The sequence below is a fragment of the Cervus elaphus genome, chromosome 20 (assembly GCF_910594005.1).
Source record: "Cervus elaphus chromosome 20, mCerEla1.1, whole genome shotgun sequence".
Classification (NCBI taxonomy): Eukaryota; Metazoa; Chordata; class Mammalia; order Artiodactyla; family Cervidae; genus Cervus; species Cervus elaphus.
The window spans coordinates 77,107,201-77,133,808 of NC_057834.1; the positions used below are offsets into that span (position 1 = coordinate 77,107,201).

Sequence of the window (26,608 nt, forward strand, 5' to 3'; positions counted from 1 at the left end):
GTTTTCTCATGTGATGTCCTGACTCCTTTGTATATGAGACTTACTGCCTCCAGATGAATAACACCCCTGGTATTGAGTACCCTAGAACAGGCCACATGAAGTTTTTCACATGTCAAGCAATCTAATATAAAAACATTGCAAACCTAAAATTCAGAGTCTCTTTTATGGAAACTAAAATTTGGACAGCATTTGAAAACATTAAGCATTTATACACATACAAAGTTTTAATGCAATAGTACTAACCTATAAATTAACTTGATCTGTGGATATTTTTAGAATAATGTAAATGTTCTAGAGACTGCAACTCCAAGTACACAGGAAAGTGAGGAATTACAGCTTCCTCCTAGCCAGCATTTAGAAAAAAATGTCCCTAGGAAATATTTCAAGCAGCTTGAGAGACACACGCACACACACACAAAAAAACCAAACACAAAACTGCACATGACTCATTGTACTAATCAGGAAGGAGCTGGTTTCCTAACATCTAGTCCATTTCTGAGAAACTAAGCTTGCTTTCTCTTTTGACTGGCATGTGTTCAATAGAACAGTTGCAAGCTGTCCTTAATTGACGGAAGAAAGTGCTGTCTCGTAAGAAAAAGTAGAGGAGAGTCAGAGACTTTTTACTTTATAACATGACTAATGGGAATGTCACAGTCAGTATAGTAAGGCCACAGCATCACAGTATTTCAGTGCACTTTTGCAAATACAGAGCCATGGCAGGCAAAAGGGTGAAGGGGATTGAGCTACAAAGCTCCAGTTATATAATGCATAAACCACAGTAATGTAATATACTGAATAAGCTATATGGTCAATGATATTTTAATAACTTTGTATGGGGACTGATGGTTACAGATTTATTGTGATGATCATTCCATAATGTAGCATATGTCAAGTCATTATGTAGTACACTTAACACTAATGTAATATTGTATATCAACTATATTTCAATCAAAAAGTTATTTTATAAAATGTAAGAAAAATATATCAGCATTCAGTTCAGTTGAGTCAGTTAGTTGTGTCCAACTCTTTGTGACCCCATGGACTGCAGCTCGCCTAGCCTCCCTGTCCATCACCAACTCCTTGAGTTTACTCAAACTCATGTCCACTGAGTCAGTGATGCCATCCAACCATCTCATCTTCTGTCATCCCCTTCTCTTCCCACCTTCAATCTTTCCCAGCATCAGGGTCTTTTCCAGTGAGTCAGTTCTTCACATCAGGTGGCCAAAGTACTGGAGTTTCAGCTTCAGGATCAGTCCTTCCAATGAATATTCAGGACTGATTTCCTTTAGGATGGACTGGTTGGAACTCCTTGCTATCCAAGGGACTCTCAAGAGTCTTCTCCAACACCACAGTTCAAAAGCATCAATTCTTTGGTGCTCAGCTTTCTTTAGAGTCCAACTCTCACATACATATGTGACTACTGGAAAAACTGTAGCCTTGACTAGACAGACCCTTGTTGGCAAAGTAATGTCTCTGCTTTTTAATATGCTGTCTAGGTTGGTCATAACTTTTCTTCCAAGGAGCAAGCATCATTTAATTTCATGGCTGCAGTCACCATCTGCAGTGATTTTGAAGCCCAAAAAAGTAAAATCTGTCACTGTTTCCACTGTTTCCCCATCTATTTGCAATGAAGTGATGGCATAGTCAATAAAGCAGTAGATTTACATATACATAAAATATAAAATATATAATTTTAAAATGTAAGTAAATTAACAAATTAAGTGCTTTACATAAGTATTTTAATATTTCTTCTACACTTCAAGTTGGTAAATGGTGGTGTTACTCTCAAAGTTGAAGTTGTTTTATACTTACTCCCATATAATACTCATTGAGCTTATACTCAGTCAAACTGTGTTTTAATTGCTGGAAATACATCAGTTGACACAAGAAGTCAATGCTTTTCTGAACTTGAATTTTAGGTAGTCATAGGGAAAAGTAAAAAAACAAAAAAACAAAAAAAACAGGATGATAAGATGGAGATTAGCGATCACGGAAGACCTCAATGAGAAGATACTATTTAGCTGAGACCAGTAGAAAAAGAAGGAACCAGTCTTGCCAAGACCTGGCATAAGACAGGTTCACATGCAGCAAATTGTTATACACAGATTTCTAAGACAAGAAGAACCTGAATGTGTTCCAACAACTGAAAGTGCACGTGTTAGTCACTCAGTTGTGTCTGACTCTTTGTGACTCCATGAACTGTAGCTACCGGGCTCCTCTGTCCATGGGATTCTCCAGGCAAGAATACTAGAATGGGTAGCCATTCACTTCTCCAGGGGATCTTCCAGACCCAGGGATCAGACCCAGGTCTCCCACATTGCAGGCAGTTTACTTACCATCTGAGCCACCAGGGAAGCCCTTCCAGCAAATGGAAGACCCAGATAAATCATATTTTTCAAAGCAAGTTGAAGTACTTCTTACCCAGAGACATTTTAAAAGATAATAGCAAGGAAGAAAAGAAAATAATAAAACAAAATAAAATAATTAAAACAAATAATTCTATTTGTTAAATTTCAGACACTGGCTTCCAGATGGGGAGAAACACCAATGTACCGTGAGATTAGAAGAACTTAGAAATATTTCCCTTCTTCCTTGAATATCTCCCTTCCTCCTCACTTTCCTTTTCCCTCCTTCAGAAGCCCTGTTGAGGAGGAGAAAAAGAAGAGTTTAAGGGCAAACACAGTTTCAAATTCACATCCCACCTCTACGACGTGCTTAGTGAATTTGACCAGGCATATTATTTACCCTCCCTCAAGGCTTCCTGTTTTCTCACTGTAAGATGGAGACAAGACCACTTATTTTGCATGATTATACTCAGGATTGAATTAGACTTGTAACATGTGTGCTCCTTAGAGCAATCAAGAAATAAAGCTGTTATTTCTACTGCTATTCACTGAACAGACAAGGAAAAGCAGTACATAGAAGAGGTTAAACAGGAGGGTTTGGAAACAAGAATGATTTGGTTCAGATTATCTACAGTACTGTAATATGAGACAAGACATTAAATCTTTCTGTGTCTCAGTTTCTATAAAATGGTGGGGAAATGTCTGTTATGAGATATCAATATTTAATCCATGTGGAGCTGTTGGCACAGAGCATGGAACCTGTGTGCAACACATGGAACTCCTTTCTGCCTGGGCAGTTGGTATTAAGTTCCAGGGGCTGTGTATTCATAAATGTATAAGATGTGTCTTTTTCCTCACTTATGGCATGCATAAATGAGGAGCTAGGTCCACTGTGTGTCCATTATTTAAGGAAATTAAACCTAAAAATTGATATGCTTCCTCTTCTAGGTTTCCTAAACTGATCCCCAATTCTGAGACACATTCCATTATACTTAAGTATCTAATAGACACTTTTCCAAATAGTAAATGATCTCTAAGATGTCTTTCAAAGAAATTAATGTGAAGGTGCTAGTTGAGAAATTGTGTCAAACCCATCTTTCCTCCTACTAGGACAGCTTCCAAAAATTCCTTTTATGGTTATTGACTCACTGCTTTGCTCGCAGTGCTTTCAGTTTCATATTACTCTAAAGCTGTTAAGAGGTGGCTTGACTTCTGTCTGGTAGCTAAAGCAAAGCAAGCAAGACCTAGGATACGAGTGGGTGAAACAGAAGTCTAAAATCTAGTGAGAGACAGAGAAGTTGCAGAACCACGCCAACTAAGCTGAGAAGAAAACAGGTAAGAACTCTATTTTTTCCTCAGAGCATCTTTCTCTCCAGTGCTAAAGGAGCCCTGCTCTGGGAGAAGGAGATCATGATAAGATTAGTGCAGGGGTGGGAAGGGGTCTACAAAGGTTCGTTAGTTTTCTAAAAAATGATCTGCATCGTATGATGCAGGGAACACAAAGTTGGTGCTCTGTGAAGATCTAGAGGGTTGGGATGGGGAACTAGGTGGGAGGACAACTTGGCAGGGGGGGATATGTATACTTAATGGCTGATTCATGCTTATGTATGGCAGAAACCACCACAATATTCTAGAGTAATTTTCCTCCAATTAAAAATAAAATAAAAATTTTAAAAAATCATCAGCACCAAGACAGGCTGTAGCTCATCCTGCCATGAGACACAAGGTCGGAGGACATCCTGGTGTTATCAGGTGGCAGCATGCCTGGGTCATGACTGTGCTTGTGTGGAATTACTGGGCTAATCTAATAGCTTGAAACAAATTAGTATTACCCTTCTCTTTGCTGATGTTGTCTGTGTTGACTGGGGTAGTTATATTACCAATGTCTTTATTATATTTGTTCAATACTGATTTGACTGCAGCTAAGAAACTGACAGGGTGACAAATATGTTATTTTCATGAGAAGGAAATAATACCAAATGAGATGTAGTGGTAATAGCCACCTGATACTCTGAAGACAGAGAAAAAGCTGAAAATCAGACTGAAAGATACAGATTCATGAAGACAGCATACTCTTCAGCCCTACTTGTGAAATTTGTTTCAAAGTGGACTTCTTACTTTAGAAATACCACAGGTTTCACTACATTCAATTTCTTGGTGCCAACTTGAGGATGTCTTATGCCTTAGGAGCGGAATTCAACCTCACTACTTTACTAAAAAGCTTCTTCTTTAAAGACTATCGTGGTGCAGTGCTAAAGGCACCATCATTGTTTCCTCTGCCCTCTCTGGGCTCTCAAGGAGTTGTGATCTTGCCTTCTAGAAATTCTTCCTCTGACTTCCTTGATTTGGCACTAGCTCTATTTATCACTTACCCTCTGACAGCTCTCTCTCTCCTTTTCAGCTTCCCCTCCCTTTCTGCCTCCCCATCCCTCTCTCCTTACTTCCACCCCTCTTCCTTCTCTTCCTGCTTCACTTCTCTTCTATAACATGGGGAAAAGAACAAAACAGAAAACTTAGAACTGTATGGCTGGAAATATAGCTATTTTCTTTCAACAACTTTCTTCTCTAGCTGTCCTGATATGCTTCCTGATCTTTTAATCTTTATTTCATTGTCCTTTTTCCCTTACAAACATACACACATACATATATACAAACAATTTTCAGCAACATGCAGTATTTGCAGATGTAAGGTTTACCCCCACATTGTTGTAGGCTATTTATTCTGAAGGTAGTGAATTTTAACTTTCAGATCCCTTGCTTCCACAAGGCCATACCAAGGTTTTGGAAGAGTCTTGAGCCACGTGTTTCACAAGCCACATGTTTCACAAATTTTTTATAAAATTTGCTAAAGTAAGTTCCACTTCTAGAATAGCAGTGTGAGAAGTTCTGTGGACACTTATTCCAGTAGAAATAAGGATAACTAATGAGAAAAACATGCATTTCAAATCATTAGAAATTGTTCAGAGATATATATATCAAGCAATTAACATTTATTCATGAAATTCTTTATTCATAGTAAGAATTAGTGAATAAATAAATACCAAATCTCTCATACATAGTAAGTACAACAAATCTCTCTGAATCCTATTCTGCTTTACATTTAATGTCTAGTATAAATTTTTAATTGAGGATCCAAAAGGAAAGATTTCCATGTAAACTAAATGGAAGATTTTGTGCATGAGGGTAGCTGAACGCTGGCTGATAAGTCACTGTCGTATCAATATCTTTAACGAACTACTCTGATTGTACTTCTGTAACTTTCTAAAAGGAGGCAGATCTTTCCCTCATCTCTCTCACTGTTGACATACAAATTTTGGCCATGTTGGGGGATTCTACGATTCCTCCTTCTGAATGCAAAATAACCTGATGAAAGCTCTTGATCTGTTTAAACTGGAAATTCTAATCCAACCCATCTCTTCCCTTGCAGACGAGGCGACATGGCCTCAGAGATCCACATGCCAGGCCCAGAGTGCCTCATTGAGAACACTAATGGGCGACTGCTGGTTAATCCGAAAGCCCTGAAGATCCTGTCTGCCATCAGGCAGCCTGTTGTGGTGGTGGCTATCGTGGGCCTCTACCGCACGGGCAAGTCCTACCTGATGAACAAGCTGGCCGGGAAGAAAAAGGGTGAGTGGCACCAGCAGAGCCGAGCCAAGTCCCTTCTGTCCATCCACACCCCCAGCACGCAGCACAGTGATGTGAGGAGAGGAAGTGAGAGACCTGGGAGGAATATTGAAAGCTAACTTTCAGTCCACAGTTATGTCCACATTGTCACTACGACCTGAAAGAATCAGCTCACCACTCTTTGCACTTTGCCTTAGTTTCTTTTTTAAAAGCATACATTGTTCCTTTCCTAGAAAGACTAATGTGGTAATAAAAAATAGGTAATGTATATAACAATAAACTATAAGACTCTTACAAAGATATTTGTATAGTAAGAACATTTCCACTGATCTTTAAGATTTAAAAATGTGTTTAAATTTGTATTGGCTATTCTTTTTCTTTTCTTTTCTTCTATTGTTGTAAGATATACATAACATAAAACTTACCACAAAATTTATCACTGTAACTTTTTAAAAATTCTGTGGTATTAAGTTAATTCACACTGTTGTGTAAACATCACCAACATCCATCTCCATAAACTTCCTCCCAAAAAAAAAAAAAACTTCCTCCAACAGGAACTCTGTACCCCAATAAACAATAATGCCCCAACCACCTTGACAACCACCCTTCTATATTGGATATAAATCTGATTGGTCTCATACAAGAGGAATTAGACATGAGTGTCCTTTAACGATTGGCTTATTTCACTGAGGATAATGTCTTCGAGGTTCAACAATGTTGTAGCATGTGTCAAATTCACTTCCTTTTAAAGGCTGAATAATTGTATGTGATACTAATTTGTTTATCCAGTCATCTAGCTGATGGACATTTGGACTGTTCCCTTGTTTTGGCTACTATGAATGATGTTACTGAGAACATGGGTACACAAACATCTATTCATGTCCTCGCTTTCACTTCCTTTGGGTATACACCCAGAAGTGGGACTACTGGATCATATGACAATTCTGTGCTCATTTTTAAAAGAAACGGCCGTACTGTTTTCCACAGAAAAGTGAAAGTGGAAGTCATTTAGTCATGTCCAACTCTTTGGGACCCTATGGACTGTAGCCTGCCAGGCTCCTCTGTCCACAGAATTCTCTAGGCAAGAATATTGGAGTGGGTAGCCGTTCCCTTCTCAGCAAATCTTTCCAACCCAAGAATCAAACCCAGGTTTCCAGCATTGCAGGCAGATTCCAGGCAGATTTCCAGCAATGCAGATTTCCAGCATTGCAGGCTCAGGCAGATTTCCAGCACTGCAGCTCAGATTGCCAGCTGAGCTACAAGGAAAGTCCCATTCTGGTGCTTACATTCTGATGGAAATGTAAAACTATACCATTTTACATTCTCACCAGAAACACACAATGGTTCTAATTCCTCCATGTTCTCATCAGTACTTGTTATTTTCTGGATTTTTCATACTGGCCATCCTAAAGGGCATAAAATAGTATTTCATCGTGGGTTTTTTTTTAAATAAAAATTATTTAATATTATCAAATTCATTCAGTGTTAAATTGTCCAACTTTCTTATAAATATTGTTAACTTTTAGGATTCACTAAGATCTACACTAGTGCTTTTTTTGAAGTACAGTTGATTTACAATATTTTGTTAATTCCAGGTGTATAGTAAAGTGACTCAGTTATATGTATACATGTTTCAGATTACTTTCCAATATTGGTTGTTACAAGACACTGTGGTTTTGCTTTGTACATCTCTAATGACTAGGAATGTTGAGCATGTTTTCATATGTTTATTGATCACTTGAATAATTTCTTTGGAGAAACATATTCAAGTTCTCTGCTCATTCTTTTATGTGGGATGATCTTTAATTTGCTTATTTGTGTTGCATTGTAGGACTTCTTTATATATTCTGGATATCAATCCCTTATCAGATTCATAACAAGCAAATATTTTCTCCCATTCTGAGTTATGTACCTAAATCTGTAAAGAGTGTCCTTTGATACACAAAAGTTTTAATTTTGATCAAGTTCAACTTACATATTTTTATTTTGCTATTTATGTTTTGGGTATCATATCCAAGAAATCATTGGCAAATCCAAAATCGTGAAGTTCTTTTGTGTGTTTCAGCTCTAACATGTAGGTCTTTAAGGGCTTCCCTGGTGGCTCAGAGGGTAAAGTGTCTGCCTGTAATGTGGGAGACCTGGGTTCAATCCCTGGGTCAGGAAGATCCCCTGGAGAAGGCAATGGCAACCCACTCCAGTACTCTTGCCTGGAAAGTCCCATGGGCGGAGAAGCCTGGTGGGCTACAGTTCATGGGGTTGCAAAGAGTTGGACACTACTGAGTGACTTCACTTTCACTTTCATTTTCTTGTAGATCTTTGGTTCATTTTGGTTAATTTTTGTGGAAGGGATGATTTCTGTCTTTCACCATTCAGTATAATGTTGGCTGTATCTTTTTTAAATTGTTATTTGTTGTTGTTATTGTTATTTACTATGTTAAGATCATTTTCTTTTATTTCTAGCTTGTTGATTGCTTTTATCATGAAAGGTATTTAATCTTTTCATGTATTCAATATTCTAATTGCCCTGTTTCTCTGATTGTAAGATGAATACTTGTGGTGGTTTCAGTTCTCCTAAACTTGATCTTGTTAACCGTCATCCCCACTCCCAGAGCCACCTGATGTCAGGACCCCACTCTCTCTTTCCCCATGCCCCCTGCAGGCTTCTCTCTGGGCTCCACTGTGCAGTCACACACGAAGGGCATCTGGATGTGGTGTGTGCCTCATCCCAAGAGGCCGAACCGCACTCTAGTTCTGCTTGATACGGAGGGCCTGGGGGATGTGGAGAAGGTAAGGAATGAGGTTCCAATCTGGACTAAGCCCTCGTGTCTGAATGTCCTCTACACTTTTCATTTTCCTTTAAATAAGACCTTTGTTTAACCACGTTTTTTCATTTCTGTCTATATGCTATGAAACCAAGCTAGGAACCAGGGGTTAGGAAAATATTCATAAGGCAGAATCCTAGAAGAGCATAGTGGTCAGTAGACAGTATCCTAATTAATAAAAAGCTATAAGCTAAGCAAGTTAACACAGATGCACAAAGGGAGTACAGATAAACTCCAAGTGATGAATTTTATCCTGCAAAGAACTTTAGGATTTAGCTTCTGAAGTGCCATACTCATGGATTTAAAGTCTATCAGTACCTCAATGACTTTAGCAAGTTATTCTAATCTATAAAATAGATGTAATAGATATACACTTGCCTCTGATATTGTATGGAATATTTAAAAGATAAGAAGTGCAAAGTGTTAGGTGAACAACAATTGTTTGATGAGATAAATACAAGTATTATTGCCCCCATATTAAGACAATTGTTCTGTAAAAATAAAGAGAAAAAATTAAATTTGAATTATATTTAAGCCCTTAGAATGTCCACCTGCAATGACTATTTGTTTTGCAACTACCTGCCAATGATCATAAGAGTCCAGTGAGAATCAGGGTAAACCAAAAACACTAATTACAAAACTATTCAAATTTCAAGTCCTATTAACAGTCATTTTTGCTGGGATTTAGCTGCTCTTACAGGTCATTTGTCTTAAAAAAAAAAAAAAACTCTAGTTAAATGAGCATCCTTTTACTACTGCTAATCAGGAAAGTGCCATAAGAATGAAACACAATCCTGGTAAAATATGTTCTGATTTTCAGGGTGACAACCAGAATGACTCCTGGATCTTTGCCCTAGCAATACTCCTGAGCAGCACTTTTGTGTACAATAGTATGGGAACTATCAACCAGCAGGCCATGGACCAACTGCAGTATCCTTTTGGGATCCAAACCACATCAAAGTCAGAGGGGAGACCAACATTTAAAAAATAGCTGACTATGAATCCTGGTGAAACAAACACAAGAAATATAAAAAAGAATTCAATGGCAAGGGGAAAATCCTATAACCTACTGAAGAGTTGATACTTGGGATACTTGGGTTAAGAACAAAGGAGAAACAAAGGTTTTGTATGTGGAACTAATATAGGATTGGGGGGGTACTCTTCATTCATGCCAGTTTTCCTTATTTTGCTACTCAGCTATGTGACAGAACTGACAGATAAAATCAGGGCAAGATCCTCACCTGATGTGGATGGGGTTGAGGATTCAGCTGACTTTGTGAGCTTCTTTCCAGACTTCGTATGGACACTGAGGGATTTCTCCCTCGACTTGGAAGCAGATGGACAGTCCATCACAGCAGATGAGTACCTGGAGAATTCACTCAAGCTTAAGAAAGGTAAAGGGGACTTAGAATTGGTAAACAGATGACAAAACACTAAAAACTATTGTTCCTTAGTTATCTATCAACAGTTGTCTTCTGTTTATAGTTTCTATTTCTTCTCAAGGGGTGATTACTAAGAAGTAATGCTTGTTTACTATCTGAATTAATAGATTTGGTTTTAGATTACTTTTCTCCCTGTTCTAAGAATAAACTTCTTTTCCTTTCACCTTCCCTATGCTGTGATTAGATTGGTATCTCCATGCTTAGGGCTTGTGATGCTGTAATTAGCCAAAGAATAGGAGTAGAATGGTCATTTATTTGAAGAAAAGAAATGCAAGCATGAACCATGCACAGTTCAGGGGTGGTAATGGATTGCTACAGGCAAATATTGTCTAATCTAGCCTGCCAGTTGGTTTTCTAAATAAGATTTTACTGGAATAATGTCATACCCATTCATTTATAGTTTCTTTATGACTACTTTTAGGCTACAATAGGAGACTTGAGTACTCAGAAAAGAGATCATCTGGCTTGCAAAGTCTAAAATATTTATTGTTTGACCCTTTACAGGAAGTGTTTGCAAGACCCTACATTAGGCAAACTCCTTTTTTCTTCCTCCAGGTACCAGCCCAAAAGATAAAACTTTTAATCTGCCTCGACTCTGTATCCGAAAGTTCTTCCCAAAGAAGAAATGCTTCATCTTTGATCGGCCCACTCACAGGAAGAAATTGAACCAGCTTGAGGAACTGTGTGACGATGAGCTGGACTCCGAATTTGTGCAACAAGCTGCGGTCTTCTGTTCCTACATCTTTAGCAATTCCAAAACTAAAACTCTCTCAGGAGGCATCAAGGTGGATGGACCACGTGAGTCCTATTCCCAGTCTTCACTCTCACTGTTAAGACTAAAGGATGGTGTGATAACATCCATGTAGCTTCAACTTTAAAAACTGCACATCTACTGCTATTATCGTGTTAAATTCTAGGTGGCACCAACACTTCTGATAGGTTTTATTAGTCAGACTTCATAGTTGAGAAAAGATACAAAAGGCAAAGAATAAAAGCTCTAAAAGCTGAAAATTGTCCTAGTAAACTGGACCTGCCCTATCCAACATGGTTTTCACTAGACAAGTGTGCCTATCTAAATTAAATGTAGCTAATAAAAAATATAGAAATTTAACATTCGGATCACACAGCTATATCTCAAGGGCTCACACACCTGAGGCTAGTGGCTCCCACCCTGGACAGCACACACAGAACACTTAAATCATCACAGAAGGTTCTCCTGGAACAATTTTCTGCTAGAATAAACACAATGGAGGACTCATTTTTATTTGCTCCACAAATATTAATCAAATGTTTACCAGGGCTGATGATACAGACATAAATGAGAGAGATATGGCTTCTGGCCTAACAGTGCCTGCTGCTAAAGTGAATGTGCATGCAGGACTTCGCTATCTAGAACAGAGGTTCTCAACCTTTGATATATTTATGCCACTTGAGGATCTTGCCAAAAAGGAGGGTCTAAGTCAGTCCAACTGGGATAGAGGCTGAGAGTCTGCATTTTTAGCAGGTTTTCAGATGCTGCTGAGGCATTGATGCTGTGAGACAAATGGTTGGTAATAGACATTAGAATTACACAGAATAGAAAGTTTCCTCATCCCGTCTAAAATAAACATCATCATTTGTTCTCTATTGTAGGTCTAGAGACCCTGGTGCAGACCTATGTCGATGCCATCAACAGTGGAGATCTGCCCTGCATGGAGAATGCAGTCCTGGCCTTGGCTGAGATTGAGAACTCTGCCGCAGTGAAAAAGGCCATCGCCCATTATGACCAGCAGATGGGCGAGAAGCTGCAGCTGCCCACGGAAACCCTGCAGGAACTGCTGGACCTGCACAGGGCCACCGAGAAAGAGGCCATTGAAGTCTTCATGAAGAGTTCCTTCAAAGACATAGACCAATTGTTTCAAAAAGATTTAGCGGTAATTTTTTTCTCAAGTTTATACAAACTAGGTTCTTAGAAAGTAAAATAATAGAAGAAAATGAGATGGGTGCTTATTTTGAGAAAAGTAATTCTCACTAGATATTTAAGTGGTGAAAACCAATCTGCGTTATCATAAGAAGAACCAATTTTATTATGATATATCTTATTATGCACTAAAACTTTTTTCTTTCATGAATAAACAAATATTCTTTTCCCTATAGTTTCATTACATGCATATACAAGTAGCAGAGCTTCTAATCAAATTACATGCTCATTGTTATCAGACTCATTGGATATTTTGGCAATAAAGAAAATGTTAGTTTTAGTTATCACAAGCAGACTTATATTGAGCCACATTAATTTCATATGCAGTCACTGATCCAATGTGAAAAGCCAGAATTTATCTCCAAAGGTGTACCACATGGCTAGTAATCACTGCTCTGAAGGTCACCCCATGGTGAAAGGGCTTTAGTAGAAAGTCAGAATCTGGAGGAAGGATATGGTCCTGTTGAGTGCCTATAAGTCTGTCTAGGGGTCAGAGACCTTTTTTACTTTTATTTTTTTGAGATGCTTTTCCAGAAATTTCAACATCAAGCTAACATCTTTCACTCCTGTTTATTTTTTTTTCTTTATTTTTTTTTTTTTATTTCAACTACAGAGGGCAGGTCTTTATTCCCAATCCCGATCCCCCCTCCCACCTCCCTCTCCACCCGATTCCTCTGGGTCTTCCCAGTGCACCAGGCCGGAGCACTTGTCTCATGCATCCCACCTGGGCTGGTGATCTGTTTCACCATAGATAGTATACATGCTGTTCTTTTGAAATATCCCACCCTCACATTCTCCCACAAAGTTCAAAAGTCTGTTCTGTATTTCTGTGTCTCTTTTTCTGTTTTGCATATAGGGTTATCGTTATCACCTTTCTAAATTCCATATATATGTGTTAGTATGCTGTAATGTTCTTTATCTTTCTGGCTTACTTCACTCTGTATAATGGGCTCCAGCTTCATCCATCTCATTAGGACTGGTTCAAATGAATTCTTTTTAATGGCTGAGTAATATTCCATGGTGTACATGTACCACAGCTTCCTTATCCATTCATCTGCTGATGGGCATCTAGGTTGCTTCCATGTCCTGGCTATTATAAACACTGCTGCAATGAACATTGGGGTGCACGTGTCTCTTTCAGATCTGGTTTCCTCAGTGTGTATGCCCAGAAGTGGGATTGCTGGGTCATATGGCAGTTCTATTTCCAGTTTTTTAAGGAATCTCCACACTGTTTTCCATAGTGGCTGTACTAGTTTGCATTCCCACCAACAGTGTAAGAGGGTTCCCTTTTCTCCACACCCTCTCCAGCATTTATTGCTTGTAGACTTTTGGATAGCAGCCATCCTGACTGGCGTGTAATGGTACCTCATTGTGGTTTTGATTTGCATTTCTCTGATAATGAGTGATGTTGAGCATCTTTTCATGTGTTTGTTAGCCATCTGTATGTCTTCTTTGGAGAAATGTCTGTTTAGTTCTTTGGCCCATTTTTTGATTGGGTCATTTATTTTTCTGGAATTGAGCTGCAGGAGTTGCTTGTATATTTTTGAGATTAATCCTTTGTCTGTTTCTTCATTTGCTATTATTTTCTCCCAATCTGAGGGCTGTCTTTTCACCTTGCTTATAGTTTCCTTTGTAGTGCAAAAGCTTTTAAGTTTCATTAGGTCCCATTTGTTTATTTTTGCTTTTATTTCCAATATTCTGGGAGGTGGGTCATAGAGGATCTTGCTGTGATTTATGTCGGAGAGTGTTTTGCCTATGTTCTCCTCTAGGAGTTTTATAGTTTCTGGTCTTACATTTAGATCTTTAATCCATTTTGAGTTTATTTTTGTGTATGGTGTTAGAAAGTGTTCTAGTTTCATTCTTTTACAAGTGGTTGACCAGTTTTCCCAGCACCACTTGTTAAAGAGGTTGTCTTTTTTCCATTGTATATCCTTGCCTCCTTTGTCAAAGATAAGGTGTCCATAGGTTCGTGGATTTATCTCTGGGCTTTCTATTCTGTTCCATTGATCTATATTTCTGTCTTTGTGCCAGTACCATACTGTCTTGATGACTGTGGCTTTGTAGTAGAGTCTGAAGTCAGGCAGGTTGATTCCTCCCGTTCCATTCTTCTTTCTCAAGATTATTTTGGCTATTCGTCACTCCTGTTTATTAACACTTTCTATTGTTTTGCATTAAAGGCCCAGCTAGACAAAAAGCGAGATGACTTTTGTAATCAGAATCTTAAAGTATCATCAGATCGTTGCTCTGCTTTACTGAAGGATATTTTCAGTCCTCTAGAAGAAGATGTGAAACAGGGGATTTATTCAAAATCAGGGGGCTATCGCTTCTTCATTGAGAAGATGCAAGAGCTGAAGAAGAAGTATCTTCAGGAGCCCAGGAAGGGCATACAGGTAAGCAAGGTTGATATACTCTCATTTAATAAGCACTACAAGGAGCCTGTTACACCAGGTATAACCTATGTGCTCATCCAAGAGTCTGCACTCAATTAACAACTGAGTTATAAACTGTATTACCAGATGTATCCAAAATTTCAAATAATGTCATCATTTATCTCTTTGCCTATGGCTCCCCCCAGCCCCACACCTCCCTCCCTCTCAGTCTCCCTCTACCCCCTTTATTCAGATCCACTTACTCCATGATGCCTTCCTTCTCCAACAAGCTCACCCCATATGGGACCACAGCACCCACAGCTCCAAAATCAGAGCCCTCAGTCTAAAAGAACAGAGGATTGCTATTTACATATATATCAACCTTTTATAAAGGATCCTGCTCAGGAGGGCACCTTGCTTGGCCAGTCTGGAGCGTGTGCTCATCCGAGTGCCAGGGAATCTGATCACCAGGCAGACCAGGGCCAAGAGGAGCAGTTCCTAGAGGGAAAGGTGGTGGGCAAACAGGAGTGAGTGCTTACAGCCATTTCCTACTACTAACTGCATTTTGTCCGGGTCCCAGGCTGAGGAGATTCTTCAGGAATACTTGAAGTCCAAGGAGTCTGTGACTGATGCAATTCTACAGACAGACCAGACACTTTCAGAGAAGGAAAAGTTGATTGAAGGTGAGGAGCTAGTCAAGAGACTAGATAGCTCCGAAAGCTCTTAAAAGTTCAAACTAACTCTGCTGGGTGAACCTAGGAGCCTCAAACCATAGCAACATGAGAAAAGATGTCTCTTACTTGCTAAAGTCATTTCTGACTAGGGCATATGAAGTCAGTAGCAACAGTGATAGGTAACTGTAGATGGAAGAAAGAAGCAACTTGGTCTCCACATACATTTTTCTTTTTCCTCTTCCTCCTGACAGTGGAACGTGTGAAAGCTGAATCTGCACAGGCTGCAGCAAAAATGCTGGAGGAAATGCAAATAAAGAACCAGCAGATGATGGAACAGAAAGAAAAGAGCTATCAGGAACATGTGAAACAACTGACTGAGAAGATGGAGAGGGATAGGGCCCAGTTACTGGAAGAGCAAGAGAGAACTCTTGCTCTCAAACTGCAGGTATTTAATTGCAACACCATGTGGCTCCTGTCCTTCTGTTTTCCCGCGATACTCCCTGTTCACAAACGTGGCACATGAGAGTATGAAGAATGTGAGAATATGGAGAGAATATGAAGCCCAGAAGAAAGACCTTGCTTGCTCACTTGTACTTTTCAATCCCTATTTGCCTGCCTGAACTGGCCCCTATAATATCTCGTTGTTGAAAGATTTTACTTGCAACTATGTCATACCCAGTCCTTTTTCACTATATTGTCAATCAGTAATAGCTATTATCTGCCAAGCATTATTTTTTTTAAATGGTCTTATCCATATCTCTTACTTAGTACTGTACAAAGCAAGAACTGTTATGTCCCTATTACTTTGGAAATTAAAGAGAGGTTCAGATGAGACTAAATAATTTTATTAGGTCACAATGCTTGGAAAGATACCTGAACTGTATTCACCACTTAGAGGAATCTATGATTTTTTTTTTCCTGTCACACCTGGGATGAATTTTAGCTCTCAGGGATCCTTCATAAGTAGAAGGATTCCTTAACTCTTACACCACTGTATCCATCTGTTACTCCTACTTTTTTTCTGTTCCCTGCTTCTAGTATGTGTTAAGTTGGGAATTATATGGAGAAATTCAGTATGGTCAAATCTGGTACCTTGATATTCCCTCACCTATATTTTGCTCCCACCACCACCAAGTTGTGGAAGCTTAGATCAAATTTCCTGATCTAAGATTCAGACTGCATCAGATTTTGAAAATTCTTCTTTTATTTCTACATTATATGTGTATGTGTGTGTATTTAAAAATCAAAATGCATAGATTTGAAGTCAAACATTTCATTAAGATTGACCACAAAGCTTGTATACAATTAATGGGAGAAAAAATTAGAAGGATAATTGAGATTCATCACCATATCAGGAGATATGAGTCAAAAATATTTCTTAACTCAAGAAGACTCAGGAAAAGTAATCACAGAGCTAGAAGGGTCAAGAGAAAGAATGATAAAAATTAATGATGGAAAAATTTCAAGAAGACATTAAATATTTTTTTAAAATCTATGACATGTGGAAACTAGACAGAAGTTAAGAGATTTTCTTAATGATATGCGTTATTCAGTCTCCATTTGTACTTTTTTAGGAACAGTCCCGACTACTACAGGAAGGATTCCAAGAGGAGAACAAACGACTTCAAAATGAAATACAGAATCTCCAGAAGAAGATGGAAAAGCCAAGGCACCCATGTGTCCTAAGCTAAAGAATTAAAGAATAGAGCTTTCCTGGTAACTCTTATCAAAGGCATTACTCAAGAAGTTTAAAACTAAGAAAAGTGTCACCATATTTGATAATATTTAGGTTTTGCATTTTTATTTTATTTTATTTGGTTTTGCAATTTTATTACACTAAAATTTGCAAGGACATGCAGCACTATAATTGAAATCATGTGCATCTTCCTCACAATATTGTCAACTGTGTAACAAGATGTATTTTACCTCTGTGACAGCACAGGAGACATCATAAACTAATACCATCAGGAGCTTCTTCTTCCAGATGACCACTAGTTAGACAAGTGGGTACTGAGCAAAGTCTTAGGTCAAAGTCTTGGAACATAGTTGGTCATGACTTTGACCAAATACACAAGAGGTTCCAATATCAGGGACAACCATTCTAGTTTCTTAGTGAAGACAGTGTATGGTGTCCCATTGTTTTCAGACTGCACAGTCTGTCAGCAGTGATGTGATTCCTGGGCCTGGGAATGGGCAATGCTTAGTGGTGAATTTCAAGCTAAAGTAAATCACCTTCCATAGTGATCTAGAATCTCTACAGCATTTTCACAGGAAGATGGAAGAAGCCTTTAGTACGATTATAACTTGAATCATAAATAAATGGGCTAGAGAAAGAAACTTTTCCTTCTTGCTCAATTCACTCAGGTTACAATTTAATGGGACTCTTTAGAACTTTAGGTGACACTAAACATAGTAACAGGATGACAACTATATATTGTGTGTTTGTAGCAATTTATAACTTGCAAAGATGAACTTAAAATGATGACAGACAATGTGTTAGAAAACTGAGCTAAATTGATTATTAGATTGTTTATAACCTTAAACTTTAGGCTATCTTTTCCCAATTCTTAAGAGTCATACTTGAAATCCTGCTTATTTTTCCCCAAGAGAATATGGGTTGTTTTTTACTTCTTTTGACCAGTAAAATAATGTTCTTGGTAATACTTAGGACTTTATCACAATTGTCAAAACTCCTAAGTATGTGGTTGAAGTTTCTTAAAGTGATGAAGAATTATTTCTAATCTGGAAATAAATTATACTTCACTGAACTTGACATTTCTGATTTTTAAAATTATTTCACCAAGAAAATAATGTTTTACTTTACATAGCCATAAATTGGCTAACTTTATTGTAAAAGATGGGATAGTAACTATTCATGACTTTGTGAGCTATGTGGTCTCTGACTCAACTGCTCAACTCTGCCATAAAGCAGCCATCGATGATACAGAAATGGATGGCATGGCTATGCTTCAAGAAAATACTGTTTTCAAAAACAGCTGGTACCCATGAGCCATAGTTTGCAGACCCTTGCTTTATGTAATAGAAATACTAGTCAAAATTCTATATACCTACCTTATGTTTCTTGAATTTGTATGGAACATATGAATTAGATTGCATATGTGAGCACTGTGAAAAGATCACACAGGGCTTCAAAATATTACATGATAAGAGAAAAGCAGGGATGCAGCTAATGCCACTGAATCTACATTAATAAACCTGTTTGTTCTGGTTGTTTTGAGACTTACTCTACTGAATCCCCTTCACTCCCATCAGGATTGAGAATGCCTCCTTCCATAATTGGGCAAGTGCTAAGTAGTACTTCCTTACTCAAATTGCAACTTTATAGGAAACCACATGAGACCCAAAGCACATTAGATGCAGTATGTATGTAGATAATTCTTTGTACTCTCCAAGCTGCACTGCAACAAAGGAGTAAGTCAAATACATTTTTATCACTTGAAGAGACTTCATGAAAGAAAAGAATAACTGTTCCTTCAAGATCAAATAGTGGTTTCTTTGCTAATCATTTAAAAATCAGAAAATTAAAGCTAAACTAAATTAGGTAACTTCTCTAGAATGGTAGCAAGAGTTTCTTTAACAGATTCCAAATCATCTAACCTCTGGTTTAACACTTTTTCTATAATATATCCAGGAACAAAATCCAGCTGTCTTCCCAAGGAGGTGTGTTACTTTCACCAATGGTCCTTAATCTAGCTATGCATTAAAATAAATGTATTAAATATAAGGAGATTTTCAGGCCCCTACCCTTCCCCTGACTTTGTGATATAGTAGATCTGATATGGGTCATTGAGAAGCATAATGACAAAAGCACAATTCAAGGTGATACACTTTCAATCTGCCAAAGATACCACATGTTAGAGCCCATATTTGCTGACCCTTATGGGGTTTCTGTGTCAAAATTCTTTTTAGCCTAAAGAAGTATATTTTCTCTAAGTGACACATTATTACTTTTCCTTCTATGAGTTTATATAGGAAATATATGCTCCACTGATCTAGAGGAAGGGGACACACCATAAACTGATACTGGCAAAATATTAACAGCAGAACTCCCTGCCCTACTTTGTCCAGGGTCAATAATCTATTAGATCAATGAAAATGTATTTACTAAAACACACAAATATAAAGATTTAAGAAATATTTTGAATATTTGATACATAAAGAGATAAACAAAAAAAAAACATTACCACAATAAATGCATAATTTCAACAACTAAGTTCAGTCCAGTTCAGTTCGGTTGCTGTCATGTCCGACTCTGCAACCCCATGGACTGCAGCACACCTGGCTTCCCTGTCCATCACCAACTCCCAGAGACTACTCAAACTCATGTCCATCTGTTGGTGATGCCATCCAACCATCTCATCCTCTGTTGTCCCCTTCTCCTCCCGCCTTCAATCTTGACAGAGCCAGTCACAGAACAAAAGACAGGCAAACTCGTCCAGTTTTTATTATGGAGATTTTTTCCAACCTAACTCCAAAACAATCCCTCTAGAAAGTTAGATTTATGGCCTAACTTTATTCTCTTGGACTCCAAAGTCACTGCATATGGTGACTGCAGCCATGAAATTTAAAGATGCTTACTCCTTGGAAGAAAAGCTATGACAAACCTAGACAGCGTATTAAAAAGCAGAGACATCACTTTGCCGAGAAAGGTCCATATAGTCAAAGCTATGGTTTTTCCAGTAGTCATGTATGGATGTGAGAGTTGGACTCTAAAGATGGCTGAGCACCAAAGAATTGATGCTTTTGAACTGTGGTGGTGGAGAAGACTCTTGAGAGTCCCTTGGACTTCAAGGACATCAAACCAGTCAATCCTAAAGTAAATCAATCTTGACTATTCATTGGAAGAACTGATGCTGAAGCTGAAACTCCAATACTTTGGCCACCTGATGCAAAGAACTGACTCACTGGAAAAGATCCTGATACTGGGAAAGACTGAAGGCAGGAGGAGAAGGGAATTACAGAGTACAAGATGGTTCAATGGTATCACCTGCTCAATGGACATGAGTTTGAGCAAGTTCCGGGAGATGGTGAAGGACAGGGAAGCCTAGCATGCTGCAGTTCACATGGTCACAAACAGTCGGACACAACTGAGTGACTGAAAAACAACAAGAAAAGTTAGATGAGACTATGTGGAAAACAGGAATGCTCAGACTAAAGGGATTCATCCATTCACAATATTTGTTGAAGACCTACCAGGTACACTGCCAAGGACTGCAAAACACAGTTGAAGTTTCTCTGTTAAGGAGCTAACAGTCTAATGATGAAGACAGGTATTAAACAAATAAATACAGGATATTAAATACCCAGGAAATTGAGGGGAGACCATTTCTATGACTTGGAATGAGTTGATCTAACCAACTACACCAAGATATCTCAGATGCCATAATATGTCTTAACTAGGTTTCCCCTTATCAATCAACTAGTAGGAAAAAATCAAAATTGGGAGGGAGAAATAGGAAGAGAAACAAACTTAGGAAACAAAGGGTCTATCACAGGGCCCCAAAACATAACACAGTGTGTCCTGCGCTCAGCTTCTCTTATCTTTTTGAGGCAACTGGTGAAAGAAATGAAAAAAAGCAATGAGCCCCATCTAGTGGCCAGTATTTTAAATTTTCTTCATCATATTTTATCACTCCTGAAACCTCTTAACTTTGTGCATATTTATTGCCTAACTCCCTCAGTAAAATATAAGCTCCAGGTGGGCAGAAACATTCTCTATTTTGGTTATTATGGAATCAGCAGGATCTAGAAGGCTGCCAAATACATAGTAAGCCCTCCCATACAATAAGAATTTTTAAACACATGAACGAATATTTTATACACAGCATTTATCATCCCAACTGCATTCCTGATGTTTTTGCCTGAAAGTTTACCATTCGATTATTTAGCATCATATTGAATGTTTCCAGACTTTGATAGCCATTTGTATCCTTGTACCATTTAGAAGTGAATCTTCTCTCTCTCCACAAAGGATTTCTTCGTTATCCCTTCTTGACTTGGTGGGCATTTTTCATGTTCCTTTACCTGTTGGGTATTTCTTTGCCTTTTCATCTTGTTTAGATTGCTGTATCTGGAGTGGGCTTTCTGTATTCTGGAGGTCTGTGGTTCCTTTTTGTTGTGGAGGATTAACCCAGTGGGTGGGGTTAGACGATTGGCTTGTCAAGATTTCCTGGTTAGGGAAGCGTGTGGGTGTTCTGGTGCGTGGAACTTGATTTCTTCTCTTTGGAGAGCAATGGAGTGCCCAGTAATGAGTTTTGAGATGGGTCTATGTGTTAGGTGTGACCTTGGGCAGCCTGTATGTTGATGTTCAGGGCTATGTTCCTGCGTTGCTGGAGAATTTGCGTGGTATGTCTTGCTCTAAAACTTATTGGCTCTTGGGTGGTGGTTGGTTTCAGTGTAGGTATGAAGGCTTTTGGACAGTCACTTATTACTTAAAGTTCCATGTAGTCAGGAGTTTTCTGGTGTTCTCAGGTTTTGGGCTTAAGTCTCCTGCCTCTGGATTTCAGTTTTATTCTTCCTGTAGTCTCAGGACTTCTCCAACTATACAGCCCTGATAAGAAAACTTCTAGGTTAATGGCTAAAAGATTCTCCCCCGTTAGGGACACCCAGAGAGGTTCACAGAGTTACATGAAGAAGAGGAGAGGGAGGAGGGAGATAGAGATGAGCAGGAGGAGAAAAAGGGGGACTCAAGAGGAGAGAGACAGATCTACGCAGCTGTCTGTTCCCAGAGTGTTCTCCGTAGCCCAGTCACCTACAAAGATTCACAGAATTGGATTGGGAAGAGAAGGGGAAAGGAGGAAATAGAGGTGTTCTGAGGTAGAAAACAGAGAGTCAAGATTGGGAGAGAATAATCTTCGGTTTAAAAATAGGGCTTCTCTTTTTTTTTTTTTTTTTGTAAGGTTATAGTGTATTGAAAATGAAAATTAAGGAGTAGTAGAGGAGTACTAGAGGACTTTAAAAGAAATAAGAGAAAAAGAAAAATAGAAAATAGAAGAGAAAAAGGAAAGAAAAAAAAGAAAAAAAAGAAAGAAAAAGAAAAAAAGAAAGAAAAAAAAAGAAAGAAAAAGAAGAAAAAAAAGAAAAAAAAAATTTTTTTTTTTCCCCTAATTAAAAATCGTAAAAGTCTATGGAAATGAAAGTTAAGGAGTAATGGGGGAGTAATAGGGGATTTTAAAGGAAAATAAAAGAGAAAAAATAAAAAAGAAAAAAAAGAAAAAAAAAAGAGAAAAAAGTAAAATTATATCTAGGAGTTTCTCTGGAGCTGTTGCGGTCAGTGTGGGTTCGGCTCAGTTTCAGATAGCTCTTCGTTCCAGCTTACGCTTCTCGATATCTACAGGCCCCTTCCGGTGTAGTCAATGTTTCCTAGAGGGATTTTAATCTGTTGCACCAGTCCTTTCTGAAGCGGTTCCCTTTGTTTATTTGGCTTCTGTTTGCCGGTCTCTTCAGAGCCTCATTTCCGCCCTGACACAGGCGGGCAGAAGTGGACTCTTATTCAGGTAGCTAGTTCCGTCGCTCTGCGGGGATGGGCTGGCGCTGCAGGGAGGGGCTGGCGCTGTGAGGGCGGGCTTGCGCTGCCGGGATGGGCTGGGGCTGCCGGGAGGGGCCGACGCCGCTTTCTCCGTCTGTGCTGCTCAGGCTCCCGGCTGTTCTATATGGAGCGCGGCCCGCGCTGCGCGCGGTTCCAGCCCTCGGGGGTTCCACAAAAGCGCGGAACGAAAAGCTGCGCCCGCTCTCTGTGCCTTCCCTGTCAGAGCGGTCCAGGCAGCCAGGGGCTTGGTGGGCGGACTCTCCCCAGGTGTGGCGCGCCCACTCCCTTCCACGGACCCAGTCTCAGTTTCCGCTGGCGCCAGTCGGGTGCGCGCGCCTTCCGCCCTCCGCGTCCCCAGCCCCAGTCCCCGCCCGCGCCGGTCGGGTGCCTGCGCCCTGTGTCTCGCCCGACCTTCCCCTCCCCCCTGCCTCCTGCCTCCGGCGGGGCTGGGCCGGTCCACAGCCTGCGAGCTCTTCTCTGGATTTTCTCGGTCTCTTTGTTCTGCGAACGGCCGGCAGTGTGTTCGGCCGGTTAATTTACTCTCTCTCTTTTGGTCTCCCACAGTTCAAGTTGGCAACTCACCGAAGCGCCCTCTGATTGTCCTCAGGGCACTCAGGCCCGGACCCTACCCCAAGCAATGCCGCCTAAGAGTTCCCGGGACGGATCTCCGTCCTTAGCTCTTTTGTCTCACTTTTTATCTTTTATATTTTGTCCTACCTCCTTTCGAAGACAATGGGCTGCTTTTCTGGGCGCCTGATGACCTCAACTAGCGATCAGAAGTTGTTTTGCGAAGTTTGCTCTGCGTTCAGTTATTCTTTTGATGAATTTGTAGGAGAGAAAGTGGTCTCCCCGTCCTACTCCGCCATCTTGGCTCCTCCTCCCCCCTCTCTGAGTCTTAAGAGAGAAAATAAGACAGATAAATTAAAAAGCACATAATTATGGTACAGTAGAATTGTTTGTAACTGTCTCCAATACATTGTTCTTTAAAAACTCTCGTTATCCCTTCTTTAGAGACCTAAAGAACTAGGTGTCAGTTTATGTCCTGCCATTGCTCTGGGGAACTGCCTGTCATAAAGCACGAAGTACGGATTTTGGACCAGCAGCATTGCCAAAAGGACTGCACACCAGGACAAATTGTGGGGGAAAGGGCAGTAGCCAGAGAAACGCTCCAGGAGCTGAGAACCTGCTGAGAACCCTTAAGAGAGGGGCCTCTGAAAGCTGAAAAGCTCCAATGTGATCCAGGAATTCCAGAGGCAAAGTCAGATTGAGAAAGGAAGAAAAACACCATACTGAGAAGAGCAATTTCTACCAGGGTCTAACACAGTGGGTGCTTGTGTAGCATCATTTTCTAATACCATTAGCCAGAAGCCACACACCTAACCCATGTCTTGAAGGGCACAATGTTCTACCAGCACAATTTTTATTGTTACACCTTACACATGGTCCCCATGTTTTGAATGAATTTTTAAAAAAATATTTATTTCTGCCTGTTCTTGGTCTTCATTGCTGTGCATGGGCTTTCTTTAGTTGTGGTGTGCAGTCTTCTTGTTGCAGTGGCTTCCGCTGTTGCAGAGCACAGGCTCCAAGTGCACGGGCTTCAGTAGTTTTGGCATTTGGGCTCAGCAGTTGAGTCACACAGGCTTAGATGCCCTGTGGCATGTGCAATCTTCCCCAACCAGGGATCAAACCTGTGTCCTCTGCATTGGCAAGTGGTTTCTTAACCACTGGACCACCAGGGAAGCCCTGAATGAATTTTTATTACCCAACTGATTTGTAAAGTCACAATTCATTTTTGCTTTTTATAAACTGTCCACAACTGTGAAGACTTTCTCATCCTTAGTAACCAACATTAATATTTGAATTGCTATTATTCAGTTCAGTTCAGTTCAGTCACTCAGTCGTGTCCAACTCTTTGCGACCCCATGAATCGCAGCATGCCAGGCCTCCCTGTCCATCACCAACTCCTGGAGTTTACTCAAACTCATGTCCATCGAGTCAGTGATGCTATCCAGCCATCTCATCCTCGGTCATTGCCTTCTCCTCCTGACCCCAATCCCTCCCAGCATCAGGGTCTTTTCCAATGAGTCAGCTCTTTGCATGAGGTGGCCAAAGTATTGGAGTTTCAGCCTCAACATCAATCTAAATTGCTATAAACCCTGCCAAATGTGTATTTGAGAAGGTACACAGGTAGACAAACAAATATAAAAAATAGATATATAGTTATGCTGGCCAATCTTTCTACTATAATTTTTGAAATGTTTAAGCTAATGTTTGTACAGCTATCATAATTTGGCCAAAAAAACACTAATTTACTGTAATAATATATATGCACACACAAAGTAATCCATTTAAAATAGCTGCATGAGACTGAAAACTAAACGTAACTCTTTTTTGACATAGTTTATATATTTAAAGCAGGCAACATGGTGATTCCATATACATATACACTGTAGAATGATTAAGGAGATCAAGATAATTAACACATACATCTCTCTCACATAGTTAACATAGTTAATTCTTGTCTCTGTGTGTGTGTGTGTTGAAAATGCTTAAGATTTACTCTCAGCAACTTTCAAGACCATAACTCTTTATAGCAGGAATGTAAGATGGAAAAGGTTCTAGAAACTTGCAAACTTAGACTCAGTTGTCACTTTCTTCTGGATCAGGTCCTTCCTAGTACTGCTCTAGGATTATGAGTAAAGGAAGAAGTTAGTTCTGACTGCCTGACCCTTAGTACCTACAAGGGACAAATGCCACTTGAGAACATTTCCAGATAATAAGGCATTGCTAATATCTTTCACTTTGTTCTCCCCTCTGTCACTCTATGGTCATCTGGAAGGTCCATGTAAAGTGAAGTGCCTTTGGTCAGCAAACAAGAGGGGTCAATAATCACAGCAGTACCATGACTGCATATCAGGAAACCTATATGAAAGAGTTCAACAAAACTGAGGTTGATTTCTCTCTTATGTCAATATAGGAGGCCCAGAGCTAGAATGGTGGCTTCATGATATTAAAGCTCAGGCTCCTTCTCTCCCATCCATTGTTCTACCACCTTCAACTTGAAGATTCCACCTGGGGGTTCAAATAGCCAACATGTCTGCACTCCAACTGTCAGAGAAACCACTAACCTAGGGATCAACAGGGGTGTAGGATTCCTCAAGACATTTCCTAGAAACAGCACAGACAGCTTCCACTTATATCCTATGGCCCATCAGCTACAACAGAGACTGGGAATGCAGTCTTTAAGCAAGCATCCAAATACTCTGCTGAAATTTGGGAGTCATACTGCTATAGAAGAAAAGAACACTAAATATTGGGGCATAACTAGCAGCCCCATCCTAAAGACTCTCCCTTTTTCTTAAGGAACAATTGTACGGTACTTAGGAAGAAATGAGCACAGTTCTAAGTTCTTTTTGTTTGTTTGTTTTAGGTCTATGGAGTCATTCAATCCTCAAAATAGCACTATAAGTAAGGTTCTAAAATCTACATCCCACAGATAAGGAAACTGAAGCACAGAGATATGAAGTAACTCGCCCAAGGTTATACAGCTAGAAAACTGCACAGCTGAGATCTGATCCACACAGTCTGGCTTGCCAAGTAGGCTATATTGCCTTCTCTCTGCTGTATTTCAGAATACTTTTAGTCTTCTCTATGAAGCAATGGAAAAGGCTTTATCTCCGTAAAGGAGATGAAGTGATGTGAAGTGAAAGTCACTCAGTCGTATCCGACTCTTTGCGACTCCATGAATTATACAGTTTGTGGAATTCTCCAGACCAGAATACTGGAATGGGTAGTCTTTCCCTTCTTCAGAAAATCTTCCCAA

The 26,608-nt window shown here is 39.6% G+C and overlaps 1 protein-coding gene and 1 long non-coding RNA gene across 2 annotated transcripts in view; one reads left to right on the plus strand and one right to left on the minus strand.

The window, feature by feature from the left end:
• The first annotated feature begins 3,522 nt into the window (after positions 1-3,522).
• Positions 3,523-18,468, plus strand: LOC122676934 (guanylate-binding protein 1-like). Its single transcript, XM_043876538.1, has 11 exons — positions 3,523-3,680; positions 5,773-5,972; positions 8,629-8,756; positions 9,612-9,721; positions 9,989-10,185; positions 10,789-11,031; positions 11,866-12,146; positions 14,371-14,583; positions 15,143-15,245; positions 15,488-15,681; positions 16,811-18,468. The coding sequence occupies exons 2-11, from the start codon at positions 5,783-5,785 to the stop codon at positions 16,925-16,927; spliced, it is 1,776 nt and encodes a 591-aa protein (XP_043732473.1). The 5' UTR covers positions 3,523-3,680; positions 5,773-5,782; the 3' UTR covers positions 16,928-18,468.
• LOC122676936 overlaps positions 5,947-26,608 on the minus strand; it is a 28,110-nt gene continuing 7,448 nt past the window's right edge. Inside the window, exons 2-3 of the long non-coding RNA XR_006335675.1 lie at positions 10,033-10,175; positions 5,947-6,065 (exon numbers count right to left, since the gene is read on the minus strand). This is a non-coding gene — a long non-coding RNA (uncharacterized LOC122676936). The remainder of the gene's footprint in view (positions 6,066-10,032; positions 10,176-26,608) is intronic.